The sequence below is a fragment of the Oncorhynchus mykiss genome, chromosome 9, assembly GCF_013265735.2.
Source record: "Oncorhynchus mykiss isolate Arlee chromosome 9, USDA_OmykA_1.1, whole genome shotgun sequence".
Lineage (NCBI taxonomy): Eukaryota > Metazoa > Chordata > Actinopteri > Salmoniformes > Salmonidae > Oncorhynchus > Oncorhynchus mykiss.
The window spans coordinates 3269218-3297085 of NC_048573.1; the positions used below are offsets into that span (position 1 = coordinate 3269218).

Sequence of the window (27868 nt, forward strand, 5' to 3'; positions counted from 1 at the left end):
TGAACCTATTGGCTTATCAACACCAACCCAAATCACACCAGCTTGAAGTTGAACCTATTGGCTTATCAACACCAACCCAAATCACACCAGCTTGAAGTTGAACCTACTGGCTTATCAAAACCAACCCAAATCACACCACATTGAAGTTGAACCTATTGGCTTATCAAAACCAACCCAAATCACACCAGCTTGAAGTTGAACCTATTGGCTTATCAAAACCAACCCAAATCACACCAGCTTGAAGTTGAACCTATTGGCTTATCAAAACCAACCCAAATCACACCAGCTTGAAGTTGAACCTACTGGCTTATCAAAACCAACCCAAATCACACCACATTGAAGTTGAACCTATTGGCTTATCAAAACCAACCCAAATCACACCAGCTTGAAGTTGAACCTATTGGCTTATCAAAACCAACCCAAATCACACCAGCTTGAAGTTGAACCTATTGGCTTATCAAAACCAACCCAAATCACACCAGCTTGAAGTTGAACCTATTGGCTTATCAAAACCAACCCAAATCACACCACTGTAACGGAGACGCTGTGAGTCGAGAAGCAGGTGCAGGTGAATAAGATTTAATAAGACATCAACAAACACGAAACGAGACGACAATAACAGTGACGCTGACGCATGAACACAGGAACCGACTGAGGAAGGAACCCCAGGGAGGGAGGTAATGGAGTCCAGGTGAGTGTCATAACGTAATGATGGATCCCAGGAACCGACTGAGGAAGGAACCCCAGGGAGGGAGGTAATGGAGTCCAGGTGAGTGTCATAACGTAATGATGGATCCCAGGAACAGACTGAGGAAGGAGGTAATGGAGTATCAGATTAAAGGGAGGGAGGTAATGGAGTCCAGGTGAGTATCATAACGTAATGATGGATCCCAGGAACGGTGTACCGGCGACGTCGAACGCCGGAGGGGAAGAGATGGAGTAGACGTGACAACCCAAATCCTACACCCATTCTTCACTGTTTATCTGTGTATTGAGATGGAAAGATATGTATATGTTTGTATTTGAATGAAGTTACTATGTCTCTGTAATGTGAATTTCCAGGCCGTTGTATCTCCTCTCTCTGCCGTCATCCTGTATATACCAACAGGGCTGTTGTTGCTTAGAAACCAGCCACGACTGTCACGACCACCTGTGTGTGTGTGTGTGTGTGTGTGTGTTTGTGTTTGTGTGTGTGTGTGTGTTTGTGTGTGTGTGTGTGTGTGTGTGTGTGTTTGTGTGTGTGTGTGTGTGTGTGTTTGTGTGTGTGTGTGTGTGTGTGTGTGTGTGTGTGTGTGTTTGTGTGTGTGTGTGTGTGTGTGACTATGAGAATGTTCTAGGGCCATGAAATATATTCTTCCCCACAACAACAGCTTTCTTCTTAAAAGTTTATCATAAGGGCTTTCTGTCTCTCTTGGTTTCTACAGTTGAAGTCAGAAGTTTACATAAACTTAGGTTGGAGTCATTAAAATTCGTTTTTCAACCACTCCACATATATCTTCTTAAAACAATATATAGTTTAGGCAAGTCGGTTAGGACATCTACTTTGTGCATGACACAAGTCATTTTTCCAACAATTGTTTACAGACAGATGATTTCACATATAATTCACTGTATCACAATTCCAGTGGGTCAGAAGTTTACATACACTAAGTTGACTGTGCCTTTAAACAGCTTGAAAATTCCAGAAAATAATTGAATGGCTTTAGAAGCTTCTGATGGGCTAATTGACATCATTTGAGTCAATTGGAGGTGTACCTGTGGATATATTTCAAGGCCTACCTTCAAACTCGGTGCCTCTTTGCTTGACATCATGGGAAAATCTAAAGAAATCAGCCAAGACCTCAGAAAAAAATTATAGACCTCCACAGGTTGGTCCACTGGTTCATCCTTGGGAGCAATTTCCAAATGCCTGACTGTACCACGTTCATCTGTACAAACAATAGTACACAAGTATAAACACCATCCGTCATACCACTCAGGAAGGAGTCGCGTTCTGTCTCCTAGAGATGAACGTACTTTGGTGCGAAAAGTGGAAATCAATCCCAGAACAACAGCAAAGGACCTTGTGAAGATGCTGGAGGAAACAGGTATAAAAGTATCTATATCCACAGTAAAAGTCCTATATCGACATAACCTGAAAGGCCGCTCAGCAAGGAAGAAGCCACTGCTCCAAAATCGCCATAAAAAAGCCAGACCACAGGTTTGCAACTGCACATGAGGACAAATATCATACTTTTTGGAGAAACACCCTCTGGTCTGATTAAACAAAAATATAACTGTTTGGCCATAATGACCATCGTTATGTTTGGAGGAAAAAGGGGGAAGCTTGCAAGCCGAAGAACACCATCCCAACCGTGAAGCATGGGGGTGGCAGCATCATGTTGTGGGGGTGCTTTGCTGCAGGAGGGACTGGTGCACTTCACAAAATAGACGGCATCATGAGGCAGGAAAATTATGTGGACATATTGAAGCAACATCTCAAGACATCAATCAGGAAGTTAAAGCTTGGTCGCAAATGGGTCTTCCAAATGGAGAATGACCCCAAGCAGACTTCCAAAGTTGTGGCAAAATGGCTTAAGGACAACAAAGTCAAGGTATTGGAGTGGCCATCACAAAGCCCTGGCCTCAATCCCATAGAACATTTGTGAGCAGAACTGAAAAACGGTGTGCGAGCAAGGAGGCCTACAAACCTGACTCAGTTACACCAGCTCTGTCAGGAGGAATGGGCCAAAATTCACCCAACTTATTGTGGGAAGTTTGTGGAAGGCTACCCGAAACGTTTGACCCAAGTTCAACAATTTAAAGGCAATGCTACCAAATACTAATTGAGTGCATGTAAACTTCTGACCCACTGGGAATGTGATGAAAGAAATAAAAGCTGAAATAAGTCATTCTCTCTACTATTATTCTGACATTTCACATTCTTAAAATAAAGTGGTGATCCTAATGGACCCAAGACAGGGAATATTTACTAGGATTAAATATAAAGAATTGTGAAAAACTGAGTTGAAATGTATTTGGCTAAAGGTGTATGTAAACTTCTGACTTCAACTGTATTTAAAAAAAATCATACTCACAATTTATGAAATCCTTCATTAAAGGGGCAATGGGCAGTAGAAACAATAACAAATCATGTTCCCCGCCCCTGTTTTGGTAAAAAAAAAAAAAACCTGAGGGATGGGGCTGGAGTAATGTATGAATGCTAGGTCTGACCGGTCATGATATGGCCAGCAGGTGGCCTAACAGTTAGAGCACTAGACCAGTAACTAAGATGTTGCTCGTTCAAATCCCTGATCCAACAAGGTGAAAAATTTGCCCATCTACCCTAGAAACATGACTCTAATTGCTCCAGGGTTGCCGTTGGTAATGGCTGGTAACTGCCCCCCAGAAGGAGGAGTTGGGATAATGTCTGGCTGTGACCCCGCCCCCAGAAGGGGGAGGTGGGATAATGGCTGGCTGTGACCCCGCACCCATGAGGGGGAATTGGGATAAAGGCTGGCTGTGACTCTGCCCCCAGAAGGGGGAATTGGGATAAAGGCTGGCTGTGACCCCGCCCCCAGAAGGGGGAGTTGGGATAAAGGCTGTCTGTGACCCCGCCCCCAGAAGGGGGAGTTGGGATAACGGCTGGCTGTGACCCCGCCCCCAGAACGGGGAGTTGGGATAACGGCTGGCTGTGACCCCGCCCCCAGAAGGGGGAGTTGGGATAACGGCTGGCTGTGACCCCGCCCCCAGAAGAGGGAGTTGGGATAACGGCTGGCTGTGACCCCGCCCCCAGAAGGGTGAGTTGGGATAACGGCTGGCTGTGACCCCGCCCCCAGAAGGGGGAGTTGGGATAAAGGCTGGCTGTGACCCCGCCCCCAGAAGGGGGAGTTGGGATAACAGCTGGCTGTGACCCCGCCCCCAGAAGGGGGAGTTGAGATAACGGCTGGCTGTGACCCCGCCCCCAGAACGGGGAGTTGGGATAACGGCTGGCTGTGACCCCGCCCCCAGAACGGGGAGTTGGGATAACGGCTGGCTGTGACCCCGCCCCCAGAAGGGGGAGTTGGGATAACGTCTGGCTGTGACCCCGCCCCCAGAAGGGGGAGTTGGGATAACGGCTGGCTGTGACCCCGCCCCCAGAAGGGGGAGTTGGGATAACGGCTGGCTGTGACCCCGCCCCCAGAAGAGGGAGTTGGGATAACGGCTGGCTGTGACCCCGCCCCCAGAAGGGGGAGTTGGGATAACGGCTGGCTGTGACCCCGCCCCCAGAAGAGGGAGTTGGGATAACGGCTGGCTGTGACCCCGCAGGACTAAGAAAAGCTCGTTATGATAATTTAACCATGTTTTGTTAGTGTTTGTTTATATCTACTTTGTTTTCAAACATTGGAGTAAAACAAGTTTTTTGGGGGGGGGGGGGGGTTCTGATGGAGTGTGACAGTTGAACTGAGATCATGAGGCATTTATAAGTTATATTCTTCAACAATCTATGAATATATATATAATGAAGTTTTTTTTATTTTATTACGTAACAACTGCTGATTCCCCCTTTAATTCCCAAACGTTAGATTTGAAAATCATCCCTTAGTTCTAGAATCCTCTCCCAGCACATCATACCGTCTCACACAGCCTTCTCTGGAGGTACACCATTGGTCAGCAGTCACCTAGGTCACACACTCCCCAGGGCCCTTAACCAATAGGACGCTCTATCCCAGATGCTACCTGTCCTCACCATCTGTCTAAGACTGTATCCCAAATGGTAGCATATTCCCTACATAGTGCACTTCTTCCTTATATAATGCGCTGCTTGACCCGATAACTCTGGTCAAAAGTAGTGCACTATGTAGGGAATAGGGTGCTATTTGGGACGAAACCCACGCATTGTCCTGTCAGGTACTTGTAGTGTACTTGGTGGGTACTTAGGCTTCGTGCCACACTGTTAGATGTCATTTGGTCGATGGCAGAGGTACGCAGTGAGGTGGAGACCAGTTCTCTAGGTTTAGGAGCCCCACAGTCGGCAGATTACCCTCAGCTACCACACCCTGCTGCAGACCCTACGCTGCCTGTAGCAGAGCCCCTGAAGGTACCGGAGGACCCCCAGCCAGAGACACAGGCTGAGCCTGACACCTGTCCACTGCCACCCAGGAGGATGTGGGAGGACAGCTTCGACACAGAGAAGTGAGTTATATTCTAGAAGGGGTTCTGTCTGCGTTCTATCCAGTGTTCTGTGTTCTAAAGTGTTTCCTGTTTCCTGAGCGTTCTGTCAAAATGTTATAGTCTAGTGTGTTTTGTGTTCTAGAGTGTTCAGCTGTTTTAATCTTGAGTGTTCTGTCTCTGTTCTAGTCTAGTGTTCTGTGTTCTAGAGGGTTCTGTCTATATTATAGTCTAGTGTTCTGTGTTCTAGAAGGTTCTGTCTATATTATAGTCTAGTGTTCTGTGTTCTAGAGGGTTCTGTCTATATTATAGTCTAGTGTTCTGTGTTCTAGAGGGTTCTGTCTATATTAAAGTCTAGTGTTCTGTGTTCTAGAGGGTTCTGTCTGTGTACTAGTCTAGTGTTTTGTGTTTCAGACTAAGTGTTCCGTCTGTGTTCTAATGTTCTGTGTTCTCGAGAGTTCTGTCTGTGTTGTAGTCTAGTGTGCTAATCTAGAGTGTTCTGTCTGTGTTGTAGTCTAGTGTGCTAATCTAGAGGGTTCTGTCTGCTTTCTAGAATGGGATAGAATCATCGGCAGGAAGCTGATAACTAATGTAGTTCACCGTCTTTAAAATGGGTTGTTGTGAGAGTTATCAATCATATCAGATCCACATTTCACAGACAGGCTACACACACACACACACACACACACACACACACACACACACACACACACACAGGCAATGTGTTACTATTAGCTTTTTAATTTAGCTCATTTTGAACTCCGCATTGTTGGAAAGTCTACCCCTGTTGTATTTGGCGCATGTGACAAATAAAATTAGATTTTACACCCCCCCCCCACCACCACACACACACACACACACACACACACGTTACACCCCCCCACACACACACACACACGTTACACCCCCCCCCCCCACAACCACACACGTTACACCCCCCCCCCCCCCCCCCCCACTGCCACACACACCCACGTTACACCCCCCCCACACATACACACACACACACACACACGTTACACCCCCCCCCCCCACAACCACACACACACACACGTTACACCCCCCCTACCCACTGCCACACACACACAAGTTACACCCCCCCCCCCCCCCACTGCCACACACACACACACACACGTTACCCCCCCCCCCCCCCCCCCACTGCCACACACACACACGTCACACCCCCCCCCCCCCCCCCCCCCCCCCCCCCCCCCCCCCCCCCCCCCCCCCCCCCCCCCCCCCCCCCCCCCCCCCCCCCCCCCCCCCCCCACCACCACCACCACCACCACCACCACACTAACTCTGTGTATTCTCCTCTACCAGTTACTCAGCGGTGTCGTGGAGGCAGTATTTTGACCAGTCGGAGGACATCCCAGTAGGACCGTCAGAGACCAGAGATGTGTTCAGGGTCTACAGGAACGGGACTGATGGACCTCTACTGGTTCTGCTGCACGGAGGAGGACACTCTGCCTTGTCCTGGGCTGTTTTTACTGTGAGTCCACTATCTTTACAATTATAATCTACAGCTCGGTGAACGACGTTCACAATCCGGTTACATGTGTTCCCCTTAGTTCAGTCCTGTCTGACCCATTACTCTGAACCATTACTCTGAACCATTACTTTAAACTAAACCATTACTCGAAACTAAACCATTACTCTAAACCATTACTCTAAACTGAACCATTACTCTAAACCATTACTCTAAACCATTACTCTAAACTAAACCATTACTCTGAACCGTTACTCTGAACCATTACTCTGAACCATTACTCTAAACCATTACTCTGAACCATTACTCTGAACATTTACTCTAAACTAAACCATTACTCTAAACTAAACCATTACTCTAAACTGAACCATTACTCTAAACCATTACTCTAAACCATTACTCTAAACTAAACCATTACTCTAAACCATTACTCTGGACCATTACTCTAAACCATTACTCTGAACCATTACTCTGAACCATTACTGTAAACTAAACCATTACTCTAAACCATTACTCTAAACTAAACCATTACTCTAAACCATTACTCTAAACTGAACCATTACTCTAAACCATTACTCTAAACTAAACCATTACTCTAAACTAAACCATTACTCTGAACCATTACTCTAAACTGAACCATTACTCTAAACCATTACTCTAAACTGAACCATTACTCTAAACCGTTACTCTAAACTAAACCATTACTCTAAACCATTACTCTAAACTAAACCATTACTCTAAACCAGGGGTGTCAAAGTCAAATGGACGGAGGGCCAAATAAAAAAATCAGCTACAAGACGAGGGCCGGACTGTTCGAATGTTCATTGAAAAATTTTTAAATGACGCATATAGTCTAGTGAACCTAATTGAACCTACTGAAAACCTAACAAATATATTACAATATGATCAGATAAATAAAGCAATATTTTCTTATGGCTCTGTCAGTAATCTTTAATTTTCAACAGACACAAAAGACAAATTTCCTTTATATAAATATCCCCATAACATGAACATTAAATGAAAGAAACCGGTATTCAAGGCACCATCAGTAGACTATATTTTCTATTTTAGCAAAAGTGGGCTAAATTTACTTCAAAGAAAAAACAATAATAGCAATTTTCTATCATCCACTCAACTGAAATATTTTTAAAATATAATTGGATTGAAATACAAAAAAATAAAGTGCAAAAATCTATTAATCAAAAACAACACTTTGTTTAAGGAGAAGTAACATGCAGTGAAAACAAATATTAAATTTTAACTTTTAAACTTGAACTGAGTAAAAACTCTAAATATGTGATTGCACAGTAATGTTCACTTGTTTGAGGTTGAGGGTGATACTTGGTGGTGTCCCATCTTTTCCACAAGTTCATCAATGTTCGGGGTAAGGCTCTGAGCTGAAGAAATCCTCAGAATTGAGTGGAGGTGTTCAGCAGTAAGTCGACTTCTGTGTGATGTTTTGTTCAGGTTCATCAAAGAAAACAGTTGTTCACACAGGTATGTGCTGCCAAACATAGACAACGTTTGAGCAGCCTGGATGCGCAGCTGGGGCATTGTGCCGGGGAGGAAACGGGCGAACTCCGCAGCACCCACTGCCGCATATTTTGCCCTCAGTGCATCATTGCATTGGAGGTCAATCAACTCCATTTGGAGGTTTGGTGGTGAGCTTTCCACGTCAACAGCAAATGGGTTACCGAGCAGTTCCAACCTGCTTTTTTGTGCTTCAAAGTCAGCAAATCGGCGTCGAAAGTCAGCGGCAAGCATACCTATTTTATCAGCCAACTGTGTGCTCGGGAACGCACTGGTAGAGAGCTTCTCTTTCATGGTCTGGCAGCTGGGAAAGTGGCTCAAATTTTCTTTCCGCATCTGCGTCTCCCACAGAGTCAGTTTGGTTTTAAATGCCTTCACTGTACTGTACATATCAGAGATGACACGATCCCGACCCTGCAGCTGCAAGTTTATTGCATTCAGATGACTCGTAATGTCACACAGAAAAGCCATTTCACACAGAAACATTTCGTCTCGGAGTTGTGTTGTGTCTTTCCCTTTGCTGTCCAAGAACAGACAAATCTCCTCACGAAGCTCGAAACATCTTTGAAGCACCTTTCCCTGGCTTAGCCATCGCACCTCTGTGTGATAAGGCAAATCACCATGCTCCGTTTCTAACTCCGTCAGAAATGCCTTGAACTGGCGGTGATTCAAACCTTTGGCTCTGATAAAGTTAACTGTGCGCGTGATGATGCTCATTACATGCTCCATTTTCAAGGCTTTACCGCACAACGCTTCCTGGTGTATGATACAATGATAAGCTGTCAGCTCACCTGTCGCGTTTTCCTCTTGCATCTTTTCCCGTATCTTCGCCACCAGTCCGCTCCTGTGTCCACACATCGCAGGTGCTCCGTCGGTTGTCAAACCCACGAGTTTTTCCCAAGGCAGCTCCATCTCATTTACACATCTTGACACCTCTTCATACAAATCATGCCCCGTAGTTGTGCCATGCATAGGACGTAAAGCCAAAAACTCCTCTGTCACGCTTAGGTTGGAGTCCACTCCGCGGATGAAAATTGACAACTGGGCAATGTCAGAAATGTCGGTGCTCTCATCCACAGCCAAGGAATATGCAATAAAATCTTTTCCCTTTTTCACAAGCTGCTCTTTTAGATTGATGGACAACTGGTCTACTCTCTCGGCAATGGTGTTTCTGCTCAGACTCACATTTAAAAAGAGTTGCCTTTTTTCTGGGCAAACTTCGTCACAAACTTTAATCATGCAGTTTTTGATGAAATCCCCCTCCGTAAATGGCCGGGCTGATTTAGCGATCTCTTCTGCCAAAATAAAACTGGCCTTGACAGCAGCCTGGCCTTGTGATTTGGCTTTTTTGAACAGAGCCTGTCGAGATTTGAGGCCTCGTTTTAATTCCTCTGCCTTTTGTAGCCTTTGTTCCATGTCCATATTCTTGTTTTTGTCCGCGTGTTTCGTTTCATAATGTCGTCTCAGATTATACTCTTTCAGTACCGCCACACTTTCTCCACACAGAAGACACACAGGTTTTCCAGCTACCTTCGTGAACATATACTCCGACTCCCACCTTGTTTGAAACCCCCGGTTCTCAGTATCCACCTTCCGTTTTGCCATTTTTGATGGGTATCTGAAAGTTAATTTTACTGTGATGCTGACGACTGCTGTGCCAATAAATATTGAAATGAAGCAGCCTACTGCTCGGTGCGTCACCTTTGCATTGTGGGAAATGTAGTATTGGTGCGTGTAAAAGATCTGCGGGCTGCCGGCTTGCTGCGGGCCGGTTCTAATAATAAATCAAGATCATCCCAGGGGCCGTAAAAAACCTTCTTGCGGGCCGGATGTGGCCCGCGGGCCTTGACTCTGACATATGTGGTTTAGAGGAATGGTTTAGAGTAATGGATTAGTTTAGAGTAATGGTTTAGAGTAATGGTTTAGAGTAATGGATTAGTTTAGAGTAATGGTTTAGAGTAATGGTTTAGAGTAATGGATTAGTTTAGAGTAATGGTTTAGAGTAATGGATTAGTTTAGAGTAATGGTTTAGAGTAATGGATTAGTTTAGAGTAATGGATTAGTTTAGAGTAATGGTTTAGAGTAATGGATTAGTTTAGAGTAATGGTTTAGAGTAATGGATTAGTTTAGAGTAATGGATTAGTTTAGAGGAATGGTTTAGAGTAATGGATTAGTTTAGAGTAATGGATTAGTTTAGAGGAATGGTTTAGAGTAATGGATTAGTTTAGAGTAATGGATTAGTTTAGAGTAATGGTTTAGAGTAATGGATTAGTTTAGAGTAATGGATTAGAGTAATGGTTTAGTTTAGAGTAATGGTTTAGAGTAATGGTTTAGAGTAATGGTTTAGTTTAGAGTAATGGTTTAGAGTAATGGTTTAGTTTAGAGTAATGGTTTAGAGTAATGGTTTAGAGTAATGGATTAGAGTAATGGTTTAGAGTAATGGTTTAGAGTAATGGTTTAGTTTAGAGTAATGGTTTAGAGTAATGGTTTAGAGTAATGTTTTAGTTTAGAGTAATGGTTTAGTTTAGAGGAATGGTTTAGAGTAATGGATTAGTTTAGAGTAATGGATTAGAGTAATGGTTTAGTTTAGAGTAATGGATTAGTTTAGAGTAATGGATTAGTTTAGAGTAATGGATTAGAGTAATGGTTTAGTTTAGAGGAATGGTTTAGAGTAATGGATTAGTTTAGAGTAATGGATTAGAGTAATGGTTTAGTTTAGAGTAATGGATTAGTTTAGAGTAATGGATTAGTTTAGAGTAATGGATTAGAGTAATGGTTTAGTTTAGAGTAATGGTTTAGAGTAATGGTTTAGAGTAATGGTTTAGTTTAGAGTAATGGTTTAGAGTAATGGATTCGTTTAGAGTAATGGTTTAGAGTAATGGTTTAGAGTAATGGATTAGAGTAATGGTTTAGAGTAATGGTTTATAGTAATGGTTTAGTTTAGAGTAATGGTTTAGAGTAATGGTTTAGAGTAATGTTTTAGTTTAGAGTAATGGTTTAGTTTAGAGGAATGGTTTAGAGTAATGGATTAGTTTAGAGTAATGGATTAGAGTAATGGTTTAGTTTAGAGTAATGGATTAGTTTAGAGTAATGGATTAGTTTAGAGTAATGGATTAGTTTAGAGTCTAAACTAATCCATTACTCTAAACTAATCCATTACTCTAAACTAATCCATTACTCTAAACCATTACTCTAAACTAAACCATTACTCTAAAAACGTCTGTTTTCTTTTGTTTCTATGTAAACTGTCCATACGGTCATCATCTATAAACTCTGGGCTCCTCTCCTGACCAGCATTTGAGATTTTCATTCCTGTTATAATACCCATTTTTCTTGTTTATCTGTCGCTCCGTCTCTTCGGTCTCCAGACAGCCATAGCCAGTAGGGTGACCTGCAGGGTGCTGGCCATGGACCTCAGGGGTCACGGTGAGTTCAGAGAGCAAAGGTCATCTCAGAATGCCACTCTCTTTGATTGTAGTGAACTAGTCATGACAATAAGGGTGCCATTTTGGATCCGTCCATAGTGTTTAATATAGTCACATCATAAAGACATCAAAACCCAATGTTTACAGAATGTGTTCACCTCTCCTTCTCTCCAGGTTCCACCCAGGTACGTCAGTCAGACGACCTCTCCACACAGACCATGTCCAGGTAAGAAGATACACACCTGTAAAACATGAGGAAATAACTTCCTGTCCCTCTACCTCTCACCTGTACATCACCTTTCCCTCTACCTCTCACCTGTCTCTCTACCTCTCACCTGTCCCTCTACCTCTCACCTGTCCCTCTACCTTTCACCTGTCCCTCTACCTCTCACCTGTCCCTCTACCTCTCACCTGTCCCTCTACCTCTCACCTGTCCCTCTACCTCTCACCTGTACCTCTTACCTGTCCCTCTAACTCTCCTGTCCCTCTACCTCTCACCTGTCCCTCTACCTCTCACCTGTCCCTCTACCTTTCACCTGTCCCTCTACCTTTTCACCTGTCCCTCTACCTCTCACCTGTCCCTCTACCTCTCACCTGTACCCCACCTGTCCCTCTACCTCTCACCTGTCCCTCTACCTCTCGCCTGTCCCTCTACCTCTCGCCTGTCCCTCTACCTCTCACCTGTCCCTCTACCTCTCACCTGTCCCTCTACCTCTCACCTGTACCCCACCTGTCCCTCTACCTCTCACCTGTCCCTCTACCTCTCACCTGTCCCTATACCTCCCACCTGTCCCTCTACCTCTCACCTGTCCCTCTACCTCTCACCTGTACATCACCTGTCCCTCTATCTCTCACCTGCACAGCACCTGTCCCTCTATTTCTCACCTGTACAGCACCTGTCCCTCTACCTCTCACCTGTACATCACCTGTCCCTCTTGTCCCGCCACTCCTAGGGATGTGGCCAATGTGGTGCGAGCGTGCTACGGAGAGGCCCCTCCCCCCATCGTCCTGGTTGGTCACAGTATGGGCGGGGCCATCGCTGTCCACACCGCCTCCAGCATGCTCCTCCCCACTACTGTAGGATTGGTGGTGATAGACGTGGTGGAAGGTAGGGCCCAGTCCATACCGTTAGCAGCAGGCCCCTCCCCACTACTGTAGGATTGGTGGTGATAGACGTGGTGGAAGGTAGGGCCCAGTCCATACCGTTTGCAGCAGGCTCCTCCCCACTACACTTCAAAATCTATGTGGGATCTGTGTAATCTGAGGGAAATATGTGTCTCTAATATGATCATACATTTGGCAGGTTAGGAAGTGCAGCTCAGTTTCCATCTCATTTTGTGGGCAGTGTACACATAGCTTGTCTTCTCTTGAGAGCCAGATCTGCCTACGGTGGCCTCTCTTAATAGCAAGGCTATGCTCATTGAGTCTGTACATAGTCAAAGCTTTCCATAAGTTTGGGTCAGTCACAGTGGTCAGGTATTCTGCCGCTGTGTACTCTCTTTACTCATCTACTTGGCCCTAAAAAGAGGCCAAGTAGCATCTTAGTTTGCTCTGTTTGTTTGTAAATTCTTTCCAATGTGTCAAGTAAATTATATTTTTGTTTTCTCATGATTTGGTCTAATTGTGTTGCTGTCCTGGGGCCTGTGGGGTCTCTCTCTCTCTAGGCAGTGCCATGGAGATGCTACACAGCATGCAGAACTTCCTGAAAGGACGACCCAGGTCTTTTGAGTCTATTGCCCATGCCATAGAGTGGAGGTGAGGAGCGTTCAGCAACACACCACTCCTTATATGTTAGGTAGTGTTTCATAGACAGTCTATAGAAATATCATGCATTGTTGTTATTATTATTATTAGCGGTCTGTTCCATAGAGTGCTATGCTGCGTTTCAGTGTTTCACAGTGTTGGTAGTGCTGTTCCATATAGTGCTATGCTATGCTATGCTACGTTTCGGTGTTTCACAGTGTTGGTAGTGCTGTTCCATAGAGTGCTATGCTATGCTACGTTTCAGTGTTTCACAGTGTTGGTAGTGCTGTTCCATAGAGTGCTATGCTATGCTATGCTATGTTTCAGTGTTTCACAGTGTTGGTAGTGCTGTTCCATAGAGTGCTATGCCATGCTATGCTACGTTTCAGTGTTTCAAAGTGTTGGTAGTGCTGTTCCATATAGTGCTATGCTATGCTATGCTACGTTTCAGTGTTTCACAGTGTTGGTAGTGCTGTTCCATAGAGTGCTATGCTACGTTTCAGTGTTTCACAGTGTTGGTAGTGCTGTTCCATAGAGTGCTATGCTATGCTATGCTATGCTACGTTTCAGTGTTTCACAGTATTGGTAGTGCTGTTCCATAGAGTGCTATGCTACGTTTCAGTGTTTCACAGTATTGGTAGTGCTGTTCCATAGAGTGCTATGCTACGTTTTAGTGTTTCACAGTGTTGGTAGTGCTCTTTGTCAACTGTCCCTGTTCTCTCTCTCTGTGTGTGTGTGTGTGTGTGTGTGTGTGTTTCTGTGTGTGTGTGTGGGTGTGTTTCTGTGTGTGTGTGTGTGTGTGTTTCTGTGTGTGTGTGTGTGTGTGTGTGTGTGTGTGTGTGTGTGTGTGTGTGTGTGTGTGTGTGTGTGTGTGTGTGTGTGTGTGTGTGTGTGTGTGTGCGCTCATGCTCTCTCCTTCAGTGTTAAGAGCGGTCAGATCAGGAACCGGGAATCAGCACGAGTATCCATGGTGGGACAGATCAAGAGGTAAACCATGCTAATCCTACTCTACTGGAACCAGAGGGGAATACTGGGGAATATTATGAAATAACTTTACAGAATCTGATAGACCCCGAACACATATCTTAATTGATCTATCTTTCCTAACGAACCAGAAAATCTGTTTATCAATGTTAGCTGGCTAATTTATTGATACCGCTTTGAAGTAAACCCTTCTCGTCGTTGCTGGTTGTGTATATATTTACAGCGGGGCAAAAAAAAGTATTTAGTCAGCCACCAATTGTGCAAGTTCTCCCACTTAAAAAGATGAGAGAGGCCTGTAATTTTCATCATAGGTACATTTCAACGATGACAGGCAAAATGAGAAAAAAAATCCTGAAATCACATTGTAGGATTTTTAACGAATTTATTTGCAAATGATGGTGGAAAATCCTGGACATCCCTAAAACATAACTTCTACCCTCGACTCTGGACTTTTCCCACATTTTGTTACGTTACAGCCTTATTCTAAAATTGATTAAATTACTTTTCCCCCTCATCAATCTACACACAATATCCCATAATGACAAAGCGAAAACAGGTTTCATAATTTTGGGGGGGAGCAAATGTGTTAATAATAAGAAACAGAAATACCTTATTTACATAAGTCTTCAGACCATTTGCTATGAGAATTTTGAAATTGAGCTCAGGTGCATCCTGTTTCCATTGATCATCCTTGAGATGTTTCTACAACTTGATTGGAGTCCACCTGTGGTAAATTCAATTGATTGGACATGATCTGGAAAGGCAAACACCTGTCTATATAAAGTCACACAGTTGACAGTGCATGTCAGAGCAAAAACCAAGCCATGAGGTCGAAGGAATTATCCGTAGAGCTCCGAGAGAGGACTGTGATGAGGCACAGATCTGGGGAAGGGTACCAAAACATTTCTGCAGCATTGAAGGTCCCTACGAACACAGTGGCCTCCATCAGTCTTCAATGGAAGAAGTTTGGAACCACCAAGATAATTCATAGAGCTGGCCGACCCGGCCAAACTGAGCAATTGGGGGAGAAGGGCCTTGATCAGAGAGGTGACCAAGAACCCGATGGTCACTCTGACAGAGCTCCAGAGTTCCTCTGTGGAGATGGGAGAACCTTCCACCTCTGCAGTGCTCCACCAATCAGGCCTGTATAGTAGAGTGGCCAGACAGAAGCCATAAGGAACATTACAGCCTGCTTTGAGTTTGCCAAAAGGCACCTAAAGGACTCTCAGGCCATCAGAAACAAGATTCTCTGGTCTGATGAACCCAAGATTGAATTCTTTGGCCTGAATGCCAAGCCTCACATCTGGAGGAAGCCTGGCACCATCCCTATAGTGAAGCATGGTGGTGGCAGTGGAGAAAGAAACACAGCAAGGTTTAGACAAACCCCAACTGTCGCAAACCAAGCCTAGTAGCTTGAGGAAATAATGTCTTTAATAACGTTTTTTACATGGGAGATGAAGTTTATAAATTGACTGGCTGGGCTGTGGGCTAGTGGATGTGCATTGATACATCTAATGCAACTGTGAACTGGAATTACCCCGGGGGGAATACGGAGATTGTAGTGCTATAACTCCCTGCTATTAACCAATCAGCATCCAGTATCCGAACACACCATTTTATAACGGTTGGTAGATTAAGCCAATGCCTACAAGTTTTTTTTATTTTTAAATTTTACCCCTTTACCCTCTCCCCAATTTGGTGGTATCCAATAGTTTTTTAGTAGCTACTATCTTGTCTCATCGCTACAACTCCCGTACGGGCTCGGGAGAGACAAAGGTTGAAAGTCATGCGTCCTCCGATACACAACCCAACCAAGCCGCACTGCTTCTTAACACAGCGTGCATCCAACCCGGAAGCCAACCGCACCAATGTGTCGGAGCAAACACCGTGCACCTGGCAACCTTGGTTAGCGCGCACTGCGCTCGGCCCGCCACAGGAGTCGCTGGTGCGCGATGAGACAAGGACATCCCTACCGGCCAAACCCTCCCTAACCTGGACGACGCTAGGCCAATTGTGCATCGCCTCACGGACCTCCCGGTCGCGGCCGGTTACGACAGAGCCTGGGCGCGAACCCAGAGTCTCTGGTGGCACAGCTGGCGCTGCATTACAGCGCTGCGCCAATGAAGGCCAAGTTTGACTCTTCACGCATTTGGGCAGAAGTGTCTGGGAAGAAGATGACCCAAAACCGAACCTTAAAGACGTCCTCTGGCGATTTTGGAACTTTTACTGTTGAAAAGCGATACTCAAGTATAAATACAATAAATGTTCCGCCTGCAGCTATGGAACCCTGACCTGTTCACTGTGATTATTTACTTCACCATGCTGGAACCCTGACCTGTTCACTGTGATTATTTACTTCACCCTGCTGGTTATTTATGAACATTTGAATATCTTGGCCATGTTCTGTTATATTCTCCACCCGGCACAGCCAGAAGAGGACTGGCCACCCCTCAGAGCCTAGTTCCTCTCTAGGTTTCTTCCTAGGTTTTGGCCTATCTAGGGAGTTTTTCCTAGCCACCGTGCTTCTACACCTGCATTGCTTGCTGTTTGGGGGTTTTAGGCTGGGTTTCTGTACAGCACTTTGATATATCAGCTGATGTACGAAGGGCTATATAAATAGATTTGATTTAAAGTAGACTAAACGGTTAAAAAAAAACACAAAAATAGTGTTGTTTTTTTATACACAACTGCAAACTTCACATAGGGAATCTGTGATCTGCATCATGACTTACCTGGACCACCTATTGAGATGTGTGTGTTCAGTAAATCAGGTGTTAAACAGAGACTGGAGTTCCACTTTAACCATTAAAATGTCAACTTCAATGGGGTGACATCAGAGTTGGACATCCCAAGGATCCAATTTAGACTTATCAACATTTCTCACCTGTACTCTGTAGGCATGTAGAGGTGGAGGATGTTGTTGAATCGCCTGAGCAGGCCGTCCCTGTTAGTGACGTAGTCGTCGAGGGCAACGAGGAGATCTGCGTTGACCCGAGCTACGTTAGCGACAAGCCAGACGGTACATCAGAGGTGAGCATCCCGGAACCCGAGGTAAGAAACCAAAGTCCTTTACTTACACTCACACTCACACACACACACACACACACACACACACAATAACTTGCTGAATAGATCCAGAAAAAAAACTATAGCTAAATGAAAAACATTTAAATGTTGACTAAAACGAGACAATATTATCTCTGTGACTAAAATGTGACTCCTATGTGGACTGGACAATAGTTTTTGGAGATATTGAGAACATTTCACATCATGATAAACACAATTAATACTAGCAGCGTAGATGAGCTGAGCAGTGGGAAGAACTGCACCACAGCCGGCACACAGCCGACACACAGCCGACATCAGCTGGTGAGCTGCAGAGGAGCAAGTGATGTGTGCCGCAGACAAGCTCTGGCTCCGCCTCCGATTATACAGATCACGCAGGCGACATCAGCTGGTGAGCTGCAGAGGAGCAAGTGATGTGTGCCGCAGACAAGCTCTGGCTCCGCCTCCGATTATACAGATCACGCAGGCGACATCAGCTGGTGAGCTGCAGAGGAGCAAGTGATGTGTGCCGCAGACAAGCTCTGGCTCCGCCTCCGATTATACAGATCACGCAGGCGACATCAGCTGGTGAGCTGCAGAGGAGCAAGTGATGTGTGCAGCAGACAAGCTCTGGCTACGCCTCCGATTATACAGATCACGCAGGCGACTCTCTTGCTTCAGCTTAGCTAACCAATCACCACCAACCTTCTGGTTAGCTACCCTTTGACTGGTTAAGAAACACAAGCTGTTTTACGAATTTAAAACACAAAAGCTGAGTTTGAGTTTAATAGTTAAACAAGTCTGTTTTCATTTCTCTTGAGTTTAATAGTAAAACAACAAGTCTGTTTTCATTTCTCTTGAGTAGGCTCTAGAAAAGTAGGTGGTGCTTGAATTTACAATCTCTCTCAACCCTCCCACTTTTCCCACTACATTTCATATACAGGTTCTGTAACCAATGTAAGCCAAGTCTTCCTACTTTCCTCAGAGAAAACTGCTTGATTCTGGCCCTTATAGGCTACCGTACAAAAGATATGACCCAGAATACTGGAGCTTCATTTCTATTGGTGCATTGCCAGGATGCATTTTATTCTCATGAAGCATACGGTGGTCAATTGTAAAACTTGGTTACTTGCGGAAACTGCTTGATTCTGGCCCTTATAGGCTACTGGACCGTTAAACACATGAAAAAGCTACACCATGTTACCTCACCAGCTAGTTCTAGCTAACGACCTGGTGGGCACGTTCAGCAGGACGCAACGTTTTGGAACATTCAGATAGAAAATACTATGTGGAGCAAATATGCCTCTCTGAAATGTTGAAATCAGGAATAACGTCGGCTCTATTCGATGAATTTATATCTGCAACGTTCGAGAAAGCTTTTCAACTTAATGTAGCCGTGGTAACATTACCGTTAGTTTACTGAACGTAGCCGTGGTAACATTACCGGTAGCCTATTGAACGTAACCGTGGTAACATTACCGTTAGTTTACTGATCGTAGCCGTGGTAACGTTACCGGTAGCCTTCTGAACGTAACCGTGGTAACATTACCGTTAGTTTACTGAACGTAGCCGTGGTAACGTTACCGGTAGCCTTCTGAACGTAACCGTGGTAACATTACCGTTAGTTTACTGAACGTAGCCGTGGTAACATTACCGGTAGCCTACTGAAAGTAGCCGTGGTAACATTACCAGTAGCCTACTGAACGTAGCCGTGGTAACATTACCGGTAGCCTACTGAATGTAGCCATGGTAACATTACCAGTATCCTACTGAACGTAGCCGTGGTAACATTACCAGTAGCCTACTGAACGTAGCCGTGGTAACATTACCAGTAGCCTACTGAACGTAGCCGTGGTAACATTACCAGTAGCCTACTGAACGTAGCCGTGGTAACATTACCGGTAGCCTACTGAACGTAGCCGTGGTAACATTACCAGTAGCCTACTGAACGTAGCCGTGGTAACATGGAGCAATAATGGAGATCCAAAACATGAGATACAGCGAGATGGGAGACGTTGCAGTGAGATGCAGCCTGCAGTCTACTACAGTGAGATACAGCCTACAGCCTACTACAGTGAGATACAGCCTACAGTCTACTACAGTGAGATACAGCCTACTACAGTGAGATACAGTCTACTACAGTGAGATGCAGCCTACTACAGTGAGATGTAGCCTACTATAGTGAGATGCAGTCTACTACAGTGAGATACAGTCTACTACAGTGAGATACAGTCAACCACAGTGAGATACAGCCTACTACAGTGAGATGCAGTCTACAGTCTACTACAGTGAGATGCAGTCTACTACAGTGAGATACAGTCTACAGTCTACTACAGTGAGATGCAGTCTACTACAGTGAGATGCAGTCTACTACAGTGAGATACAGCCTACAGTCTACTACAGTGAGATACAGCCTACAGCCTACTACAGTGAGATACAGCCTACAGTCTACTACAGTGAGATACAGCCTACTACAGTGAGATACAGTCTACTACAGTGAGATGCAGCCTACTACAGTGAGATGCAGCCTACTATAGTGAGATGCAGCCTACTACAGTGAGATGCAGTCTACTACAGTGCGATACAGTCTACCACAGTGAGATACAGCCTACTACAGTGAGATGCATTCTACAGTCTACTACAGTGAGATGCAGTCTACAGTCTACTACAGTGAGATGCAGTCTACTACAGTGAGATACAGTCTACTACAGTGAGATACAGTCTACAGTCGACTACAGTGAGATGCAGCCTACAGCCTACTACAGTGAGATACAGTCAACTACAGTGAGATACAGTCTACAGTCTACTACAGTGAGATGCAGCCTACTACAGTGAGATGCAGTCTACTACAATGAGATGCAGCCTACAGTCTACTACAGTGAGATGCAGTCTACAGTCTACTACAGTGAGATGCAGTCTACTGCAGTGAGATGCAGTCTACAGTCTACTGCAGTGAGATGCAGTCTACTGCAGTGAGATACAGTCTACTACAGTGAAATACAGTCTACTACAGTGAGATGCAGTCTACTATAGTGAGATACAGTCTACTACAATGAGATGCAGCCTACATTCTACTACAGTGAGATGCAGTCTACAGTCTACTACAGTGAGATGCAGTCTACTGCAGTGAGATGCAGTCTACAGTCTACTGCAGTGAGATGCAGTCTACTGCAGTGAGATACAGTCTACTACAGTGAAATACAGCCTACTACAGTGAGATGCAGCCTACAGCCTACTACAGTGAGATACAGTCTACAGTCTACTACAGTGACATACAGTCTACAGTCTACTACAGTGACATACAGTCTACAGTCTACTACAGTGAGACACAGTCTACTACAGTGAGATACAGTCTACAGTCTACTACAGTGAGATACAGCCTACAGCCTACTACAGTGAGATGCAGTCTACTGCAGTGAGATGCAGTCTACTACAGTGAGAAACAGTCTACTACAGTGAGATGCAGTCTACTAAAGTGAGATGCAGTCTACTACAGTGAGATGCAGTCTACTACAGTGAGATACAGTCTACTAGAGTGAGATACAGTCTACAGTCTACTACAGTGAGATGCAGTCTACTGCAGTGAGATGCAGTCTACTACAGTGAGATACAGTCTACTACAGTGAGATGCAGTCTACTACAGTGAGATACAGCCTACTACAGTGAGATACAGCCTAAAGTCTACTACAGTGAGATACAGTCTACTACAGTGAGATACAGTCTACTACAGTGAGATACAGTCTACTACAGTGAGATACAGTCTACAGCCTACTACAGTGAGATGCAGTCTACTACAGTGAGATGCAGTCTACAGTCTACTACAGTGAGATACAGTCTACAGTCTACTGCAGTGAGATGCAGTCTACTACAGTGAGAAACAGTCTACTACAGTGAGATGCAGTCTACTAAAGTGAGATGCAGTCTACTACAGTGAGATGCAGTCTACTACAGTGAGATACAGTCTACTAGAGTGAGATACAGTCTACAGTCTACTACAGTGAGATGCAGTCTACTACAGTGAGATACAGTCTACTACAGTGAGATGCAGTCTACTACAGTGAGATACAGCCTACTACAGTGAGATACAGCCTAAAGTCTACTACAGTGAGATACAGTCTACTACAGTGAGATACAGTCTACTACAGTGAGATACAGTCTACTACAGTGAGATACAGCCTACAGCCTACTACAGTGAGATGCAGTCTACTACAGTGAGATGCAGTCTACAGTCTACTACAGTGAGATACAGTCTACAGCCTACTACAGTGAGATACAGTCTACTACAGTGAGATACAGTCTACTACAGTGAGATACAGTCTACAGTGAGATGCAGTCTACTACAGTGAGATGCAGTCTACAGTCTACTACAGTGAGATACAGTCTACTACAGTGAGATGCAGCCTACAGTCTACTACAGTGAGATACAGTCTACTACAGTGAGATACAGTCTACAGTCTACTACAGTGAGATGCAGTCTACTACAGTGAGATACAGTCTACTACAGTGAGATACAGTCTACAGCCTACTACAGTGAGATACAGTCTACTACAGTGAGATACAGTCTACAGTCTACTACAGTGAGATGCAGTCTACTACAGTGAGATACAGTCTACTACAGTGAGATACAGTCTACAGCCTACTACAGTGAGATGCAGTCTACTACAGTGAGATGCAGTCTACAGTCTACTACAGTGAGATACAGTCGACAGCCTACTACAGTGAGATACAGTCTACTACAGTGAGATACAGTCTACTACAGTGAGATACAGTCTACTACAGTGAGATGCAGTCTACTACAGTGAGATGCAGTCTACAGTCTACTACAGTGAGATACAGTCTACAGCCTACTACAGTGAGATGCAGTCTACTACAGTGAGATGCAGTCTACTACAGTGAGATACAGTCTACAGTCTACTACAGTGAGATACAGCCTACAGCCTACTACAGTGAGATGCAGTCTACTACAGTGAGATATAGCCTACAGCCTACTACAGTGAGATGCAGTCTACTACAGTGAGATGCAGTCTACTACAGTGAGATGCAGTCTACTACAGTGAGATGCAGTCTACTACAGTGAGATGCAGTCTACTACAGTGAGATGCAGTCTACTACAGTGAGATACAGTCTACAGTCTACTACAGTGAGATACAGTCTACTACAGTGATGCACCCTACAGTGGGTTAACTGTCTTGTTCAGGGACAGATGACAGACTTTTACCTTGTCAGCTCGATCCAGCAACCTTTCGGTGACTGGTCCAACACTCTAAACACTAGGCTACCTGCTGCCCCAACAGACAGAGAGGTCTGGGCCGCAAAATTATTTGATAGCCGCAGGTCTGTACGAAAAGGCAGGGGGAGGATGCTTTGGGAATATCTTACTCTCCTACATCCATCTCGACTCCACCTCGATTCAAACTCGACTCCGAACTACGCAGTAGTTCTCCAGCTCTCGTCAACCCGGGAAAAGGGTCCATATTCATGGTAGAATCCACAGCAGCTACTGTAGAGGACTCTAGTCTCCTGGTTCATATTCATGGTAGAATCCACAGCGGCTACTGTAAAGGACTCTAGTCTCCTGGTTCATAATCATGGTAGACTCCACAGCAGCTACTGGAGAGGACTCTAGTCTCCTGGTTCATATTCATGGTAGAATCCACAGCAGCTACTGGAGAGGACTCTAGTCTCGTCGAGCAGCAGTGACGGTCCCCAGTGTTGGCATCAAAAACAGCATTCAGCTTGTAAAGTCCTCCTTGTTAAGAGTGAGACGCTCTTTTCAGTGATTTTCTCTTAAACAGTTCACCGATCCATTCTCAACACAGTGTTGAGATGTGTATACTTATTACAGGGGTCGCTGGTCTCACATTTGAGTGTGACCAGTATTTCATTTTTTGTTGTTTGTTGTTTGTTGTTGTTGTTCAGTTTACGCACTCCAGCAGTGGCAGAAGTGACCGATGCATTCGGTGTGTTCTTCTCGTTACCTTGGTGACGGGTTTAACCCTTTGGTGTGTTGTCAGGGTGTGTACAGCTGGCGTATAGACCTGTCCAAAGCTGAGAAGTACTGGGACGGATGGTTCAGAGGGATCTCTAATCTGTTCCTGGGATGTAACCTGCCCAAACTCCTCCTGTTAGCAGGTATGTCACAATGCAGTCTAATCCGGCCTTACTTTACCCCAAATACATGACACTACAGTCTAATCTATCCTTACTTTACCCCAGATACATGACACTACATGACACTACAGTCTAATCCATCCTAACTTTACCCCAGATACATGACACTACAGTCTAATCCATCCTGATTTTACCCCAGATACATGACACTACATGACACTACAGTCTAATCCAGCCTAACTTTACCCCAGATACATGACACTACAGTCTAATCCAGCCTTACTTTACCCCAGATACATGACACTACAGTCTAATCCAACCTTACTTTACCCCAGATACATGACACTACATGACACTACAGTCTAATCCAGCCTTACTTTACCCCAGATACATGACACTACAGTCTAATCCATCCTTACTTTACCCCAGATACATGACACTACAGTCTAATTCATCCTTACTTTACCCCAGATACATGACACTACAGTCTAATCCAGCCTTACTTTACCCAGATACATGACACTACAGTCTAATCCAACCTTACTTTATCCCAGATACATGACACTACATGACACTACAATCTAATCCATCCTTACTTTACCCCAGATACATGACACTACAGTCTAATCCATCCTTACTTTACCCCAGATACATGACACTACAGTCTAATCCATCCTTACTTTACCCCAGATACATGACACTACAGTCTAATTCATCCTTACTTTACCCCAGATACATGACACTACAGTCTAATCCAGCCTTACTTTACCCAGATACATGACACTACAGTCTAATCCAACCTTACTTTATCCCAGATACATGACACTACATGACACTACAGTCTAATCCATCCTTACTTTACCCCAGATACATGACACTACAGTCTAATCCATCCTTACTTTACCCCAGATACATGACACTACAGTCTAATCCATCCTTACTTTACCCCAGATACATGACACTACAGTCTAATTCATCCTTACTTTACCCCAGATACATGACACTACAGTCTAATCCAGCCTTACTTTACCCAGATACATGACACTACAGTCTAATCCAACCTTACTTTATCCCAGATACATGACACTACAGTCTAATCCAGCCTTACTTTACCCAGATACATGACACTACAGTCTAATCCAACCTTACTTTATCCCAGATACATGACACTACAGTCTAATCCATCCTTACTTTACCCCAGATACATGACACTACAGTCTAATCCATCCTTACTTTATCCCAGATACATGACACTACATGACACTACAGTCTAATCCAGCCTTACTTTACCCCAGATACATGACACTACAGTCTAATCCATCCTTACTTTACCCCAGATACATGACACTACAGTCGAATCCATCCTTACTTTACCCCAGATACATGACACTACAGTCGAATCCATCCTTACTTTACCCCAGATACATGACACTACAGTCGAATCCATCCTTACTTTACCCCAGATACATGACACTACAGTCGAATCCATCCTTACTTTACCCCAGGTAACCTGGGTAACCTACTGGGTCCTAATCCATAGGTGGTAATCGTGCCTGTGTCTCTCGTGTCTCCCTGTGTCTCTCGTTTGTTGTCCATTTTTGCTGCACCTTGGCCATACGTCACAGAGCTGTAATCTTGAAACGATAGTGCAACATCTGATTTCCCCAGAGAGTCAGACGAACTGTTGGATACCATTTCTATGTTTCTGTGTCCAGTATGTGTGTGTGTGTGTGTGTGTTTCCCTTTAAATGAAACCTGTAAGGTAAAATTATGATGGAGGATGCGTGTTTGTCTCCAGGTGTAGATCGTCTGGACAGGGACCTGACTATAGGCCAAATGCAAGGTAGGTCGGTGTGTGTGTGTGTGTGTGTGTGTGTGTGTTTAAACTATACTTGAAGACCAGGGGGTTTAGGTTTAGGGTTGGTTTTAGGGTTAGGAGCTAGGGTTAGGTTTAGAGTTAGGAGCTAGGGTTGGGTTTAGGGTTAGGAGCTAGGGTTAGTTTTAGGGTTAGGAGCTAGGGTTTGTTTTGGGGTTAGGAGCTAGGGTTTGTTTTAGGGTTATGAGCTAGGGTTGGGTTTAGGGTTAGGAGCTAGGGTTTGTTTTAGGGTTAGGAGCTAGGGTTAGGTTTAAGGTTAGAATTAGGGTTAGGAGCTAGGCTTAGGGTTAGGAGCTAGGGTTAGGTTTAGAGTTAGGAGCTAGGGTTGGGTTTAGGGTTAGGAGCTAGGGTTAGTTTTAGGGTTAGGAGCTAGGGTTTGTTTTAGGGTTAGGAGCTAGGGTTTGTTTTAGGGTTAGGAGCTAGTGTTGGGTTTAGGGTTAGGTTTAGGGTTTGTTTTAGGGTTAGGAGCTAGGGTTAGGGTTAGGGATAGGGAAAAAAGTGGGACTGAATTGTGTGTTAGCTGTACAAGGTTAGCTGTACAAGACTGCGTGATAGAGAAAGCTAGTGTGTGTATGTGTGTGTGTGTGTGTGTGTGTGAGAAAGAGAGTGGAGTGTGTGCGAGATTGACACACACACACACTGTTCTCTGACTGAAGACCACCTGTTATATTATTCTCCTCAGGAAAATTCATGATGCAGGTGCTGCCCCCTAGTGGCCACGCAGTGCACGAGGACACACCAGACAAAGTAAGACACACACACACGCACGCACGCACACACACACACACACACACACTAACATGCATGTTGTCTGTTGTGCAGGTTGCAGATGCTCTGGCCAGCTTTCTGTTCAGACACAAGTTTGCTGAGGCCAGCAGAGGTCAGCGCACGAGGTGAGACATGCTAACACGCTAACTGACCCTGAACCTATAGTGAATCTATAGAAACATGCTAACTGACCCTGAACCTATAGTGAATCTATAGAAACATGCTAACTGACTCTGATCCTATAGTGAATCTATAGAAACGTGCTAACTGACCCTGATCCTATGGAAATATACTAACTGACCCTGATCCTATAGTGAATCTATATAAATATGCTAACATGCTAACTGTCCCTGAACCTACAGAAACCTGCTAACTGACCCTGAGCCTATAATGAATCTATAGAAACATGCTAACATGCTAACTGACCCTGAACCTATAGTGAATCTATAGAAACATGCTAACATGCTAACTGACCCTGAACCTATAGTGAATCTATAGAAACATGCTAACATGCTAACTGACCCTGAACCTATAGTGAATCTATAGAAACATGCTAACATGCTAACTGACCCTGAACCTATAGTGAAGCTATAGAAACATGCTAACATGCTAACTGACCCTGAACCTATAGTGAAGCTATAGAAACATGCTAACATGCTAACTGACCCTGAACCTATAGTGAAGCTATAGAAACATGCTAACATGCTAACTGACCCTGAATCTATAGTGAAGCTATAGAAACATGCTAACCTGCTAACTGACCCTGAACCCACAGAAACATGCTAACTGACCCTGAACTTATAGTGAATCTAAAGAAAACATGCTAACTGACCCTGAACCTATTGTAAACCTATAGAAACATGCTAACTGACCCTGAACCTATTGTAAACCTACAGAAACATGCTAACATGCTAACTGACCCTGAACCTATTGTAAACCTATAGAAACATGCTAACTCACTCTCTTTCAGCTCCTCCTACCCTTTCACGCGGTGAAGTCAGCGGGCCAACAGAGAACATCCCGTCTTTCTGTGTCCTGAACAACAAATATTTAAATCATTTTCATATTTTACTTTCCAAAAGTTTATGATGTTTTAGTATTCACTTCGGTTACATCATTTTAGCTTCTTAGTCACTTAGAATTCTATCTTTTACAGTCGTAGTGTAGTTCAGTAAACATATTGCTGTGTTTTTAAGATACAAGCCCCAGTAGTATGGGCAGCGGGATGGTGTTATGTATGTAGTAAAATGTGTCTAGTTGGACTGTGACTCAAACATGTGTTGGGTAAACAGTTCTCATGGGAGAGGAATGTAATGATCACTAACACACACACACACACACACACACACACACACACACACACACACACACACACACACACACACACACACACACACAGGAAAGTAGGCATACACACACACACATACACACACAGGAAAGTAGGCATGCACACACACACACAGGAAAGTAGGCATACACACACACACACACACTAAGGAAAGTAGGCATGCACACACACACACAGGAAAGTAGGCATGCACACACATACACACTAAGGAAAGTAGGCATGCACACACACACACACTAAGGAAAGTAGACATGCACACACACACTAAGGAAAGCAGGCATGCACACACACACACAGGAAAGTAGGCATACACACACACACAGGAAAGTAGGCATGCACACACACACACAGGAAAGTAGGCATACACACACACACAGGAAAGTAGGCACACACACACACACAGGAAAGTAGGCATGCACACA

At 44.5% G+C, this 27868-nt stretch overlaps 1 protein-coding gene across 2 annotated transcripts; it reads left to right on the top strand.

Annotated features, from left to right (window-relative positions):
• Positions 1–4497: 4497 nt before the first annotated feature.
• Positions 4498–27490, top strand: LOC110531331 (protein phosphatase methylesterase 1). 2 transcript variants are annotated; one of them, XM_036987074.1, is made up of 13 exons: positions 4498–5154; positions 6451–6619; positions 11515–11572; positions 11746–11797; positions 12525–12679; positions 13236–13326; positions 14236–14301; positions 17196–17328; positions 23358–23475; positions 25253–25297; positions 26013–26077; positions 26153–26223; positions 27069–27289. In XM_036987074.1, exons 1-13 carry the CDS (start codon positions 4934–4936, stop codon positions 27091–27093), a joined length of 1269 nt encoding a protein of 422 aa, XP_036842969.1. In that variant the 5' UTR covers positions 4498–4933; the 3' UTR covers positions 27094–27289. The 2 variants fall into 2 exon arrangements, with proteins under 2 accessions (XP_036842969.1, XP_036842967.1); XM_036987072.1 differs by having other exon boundaries at positions 4505–5154; positions 17196–17349; positions 27069–27490.
• The last annotated feature ends 378 nt before the right edge of the window (positions 27491–27868 follow it).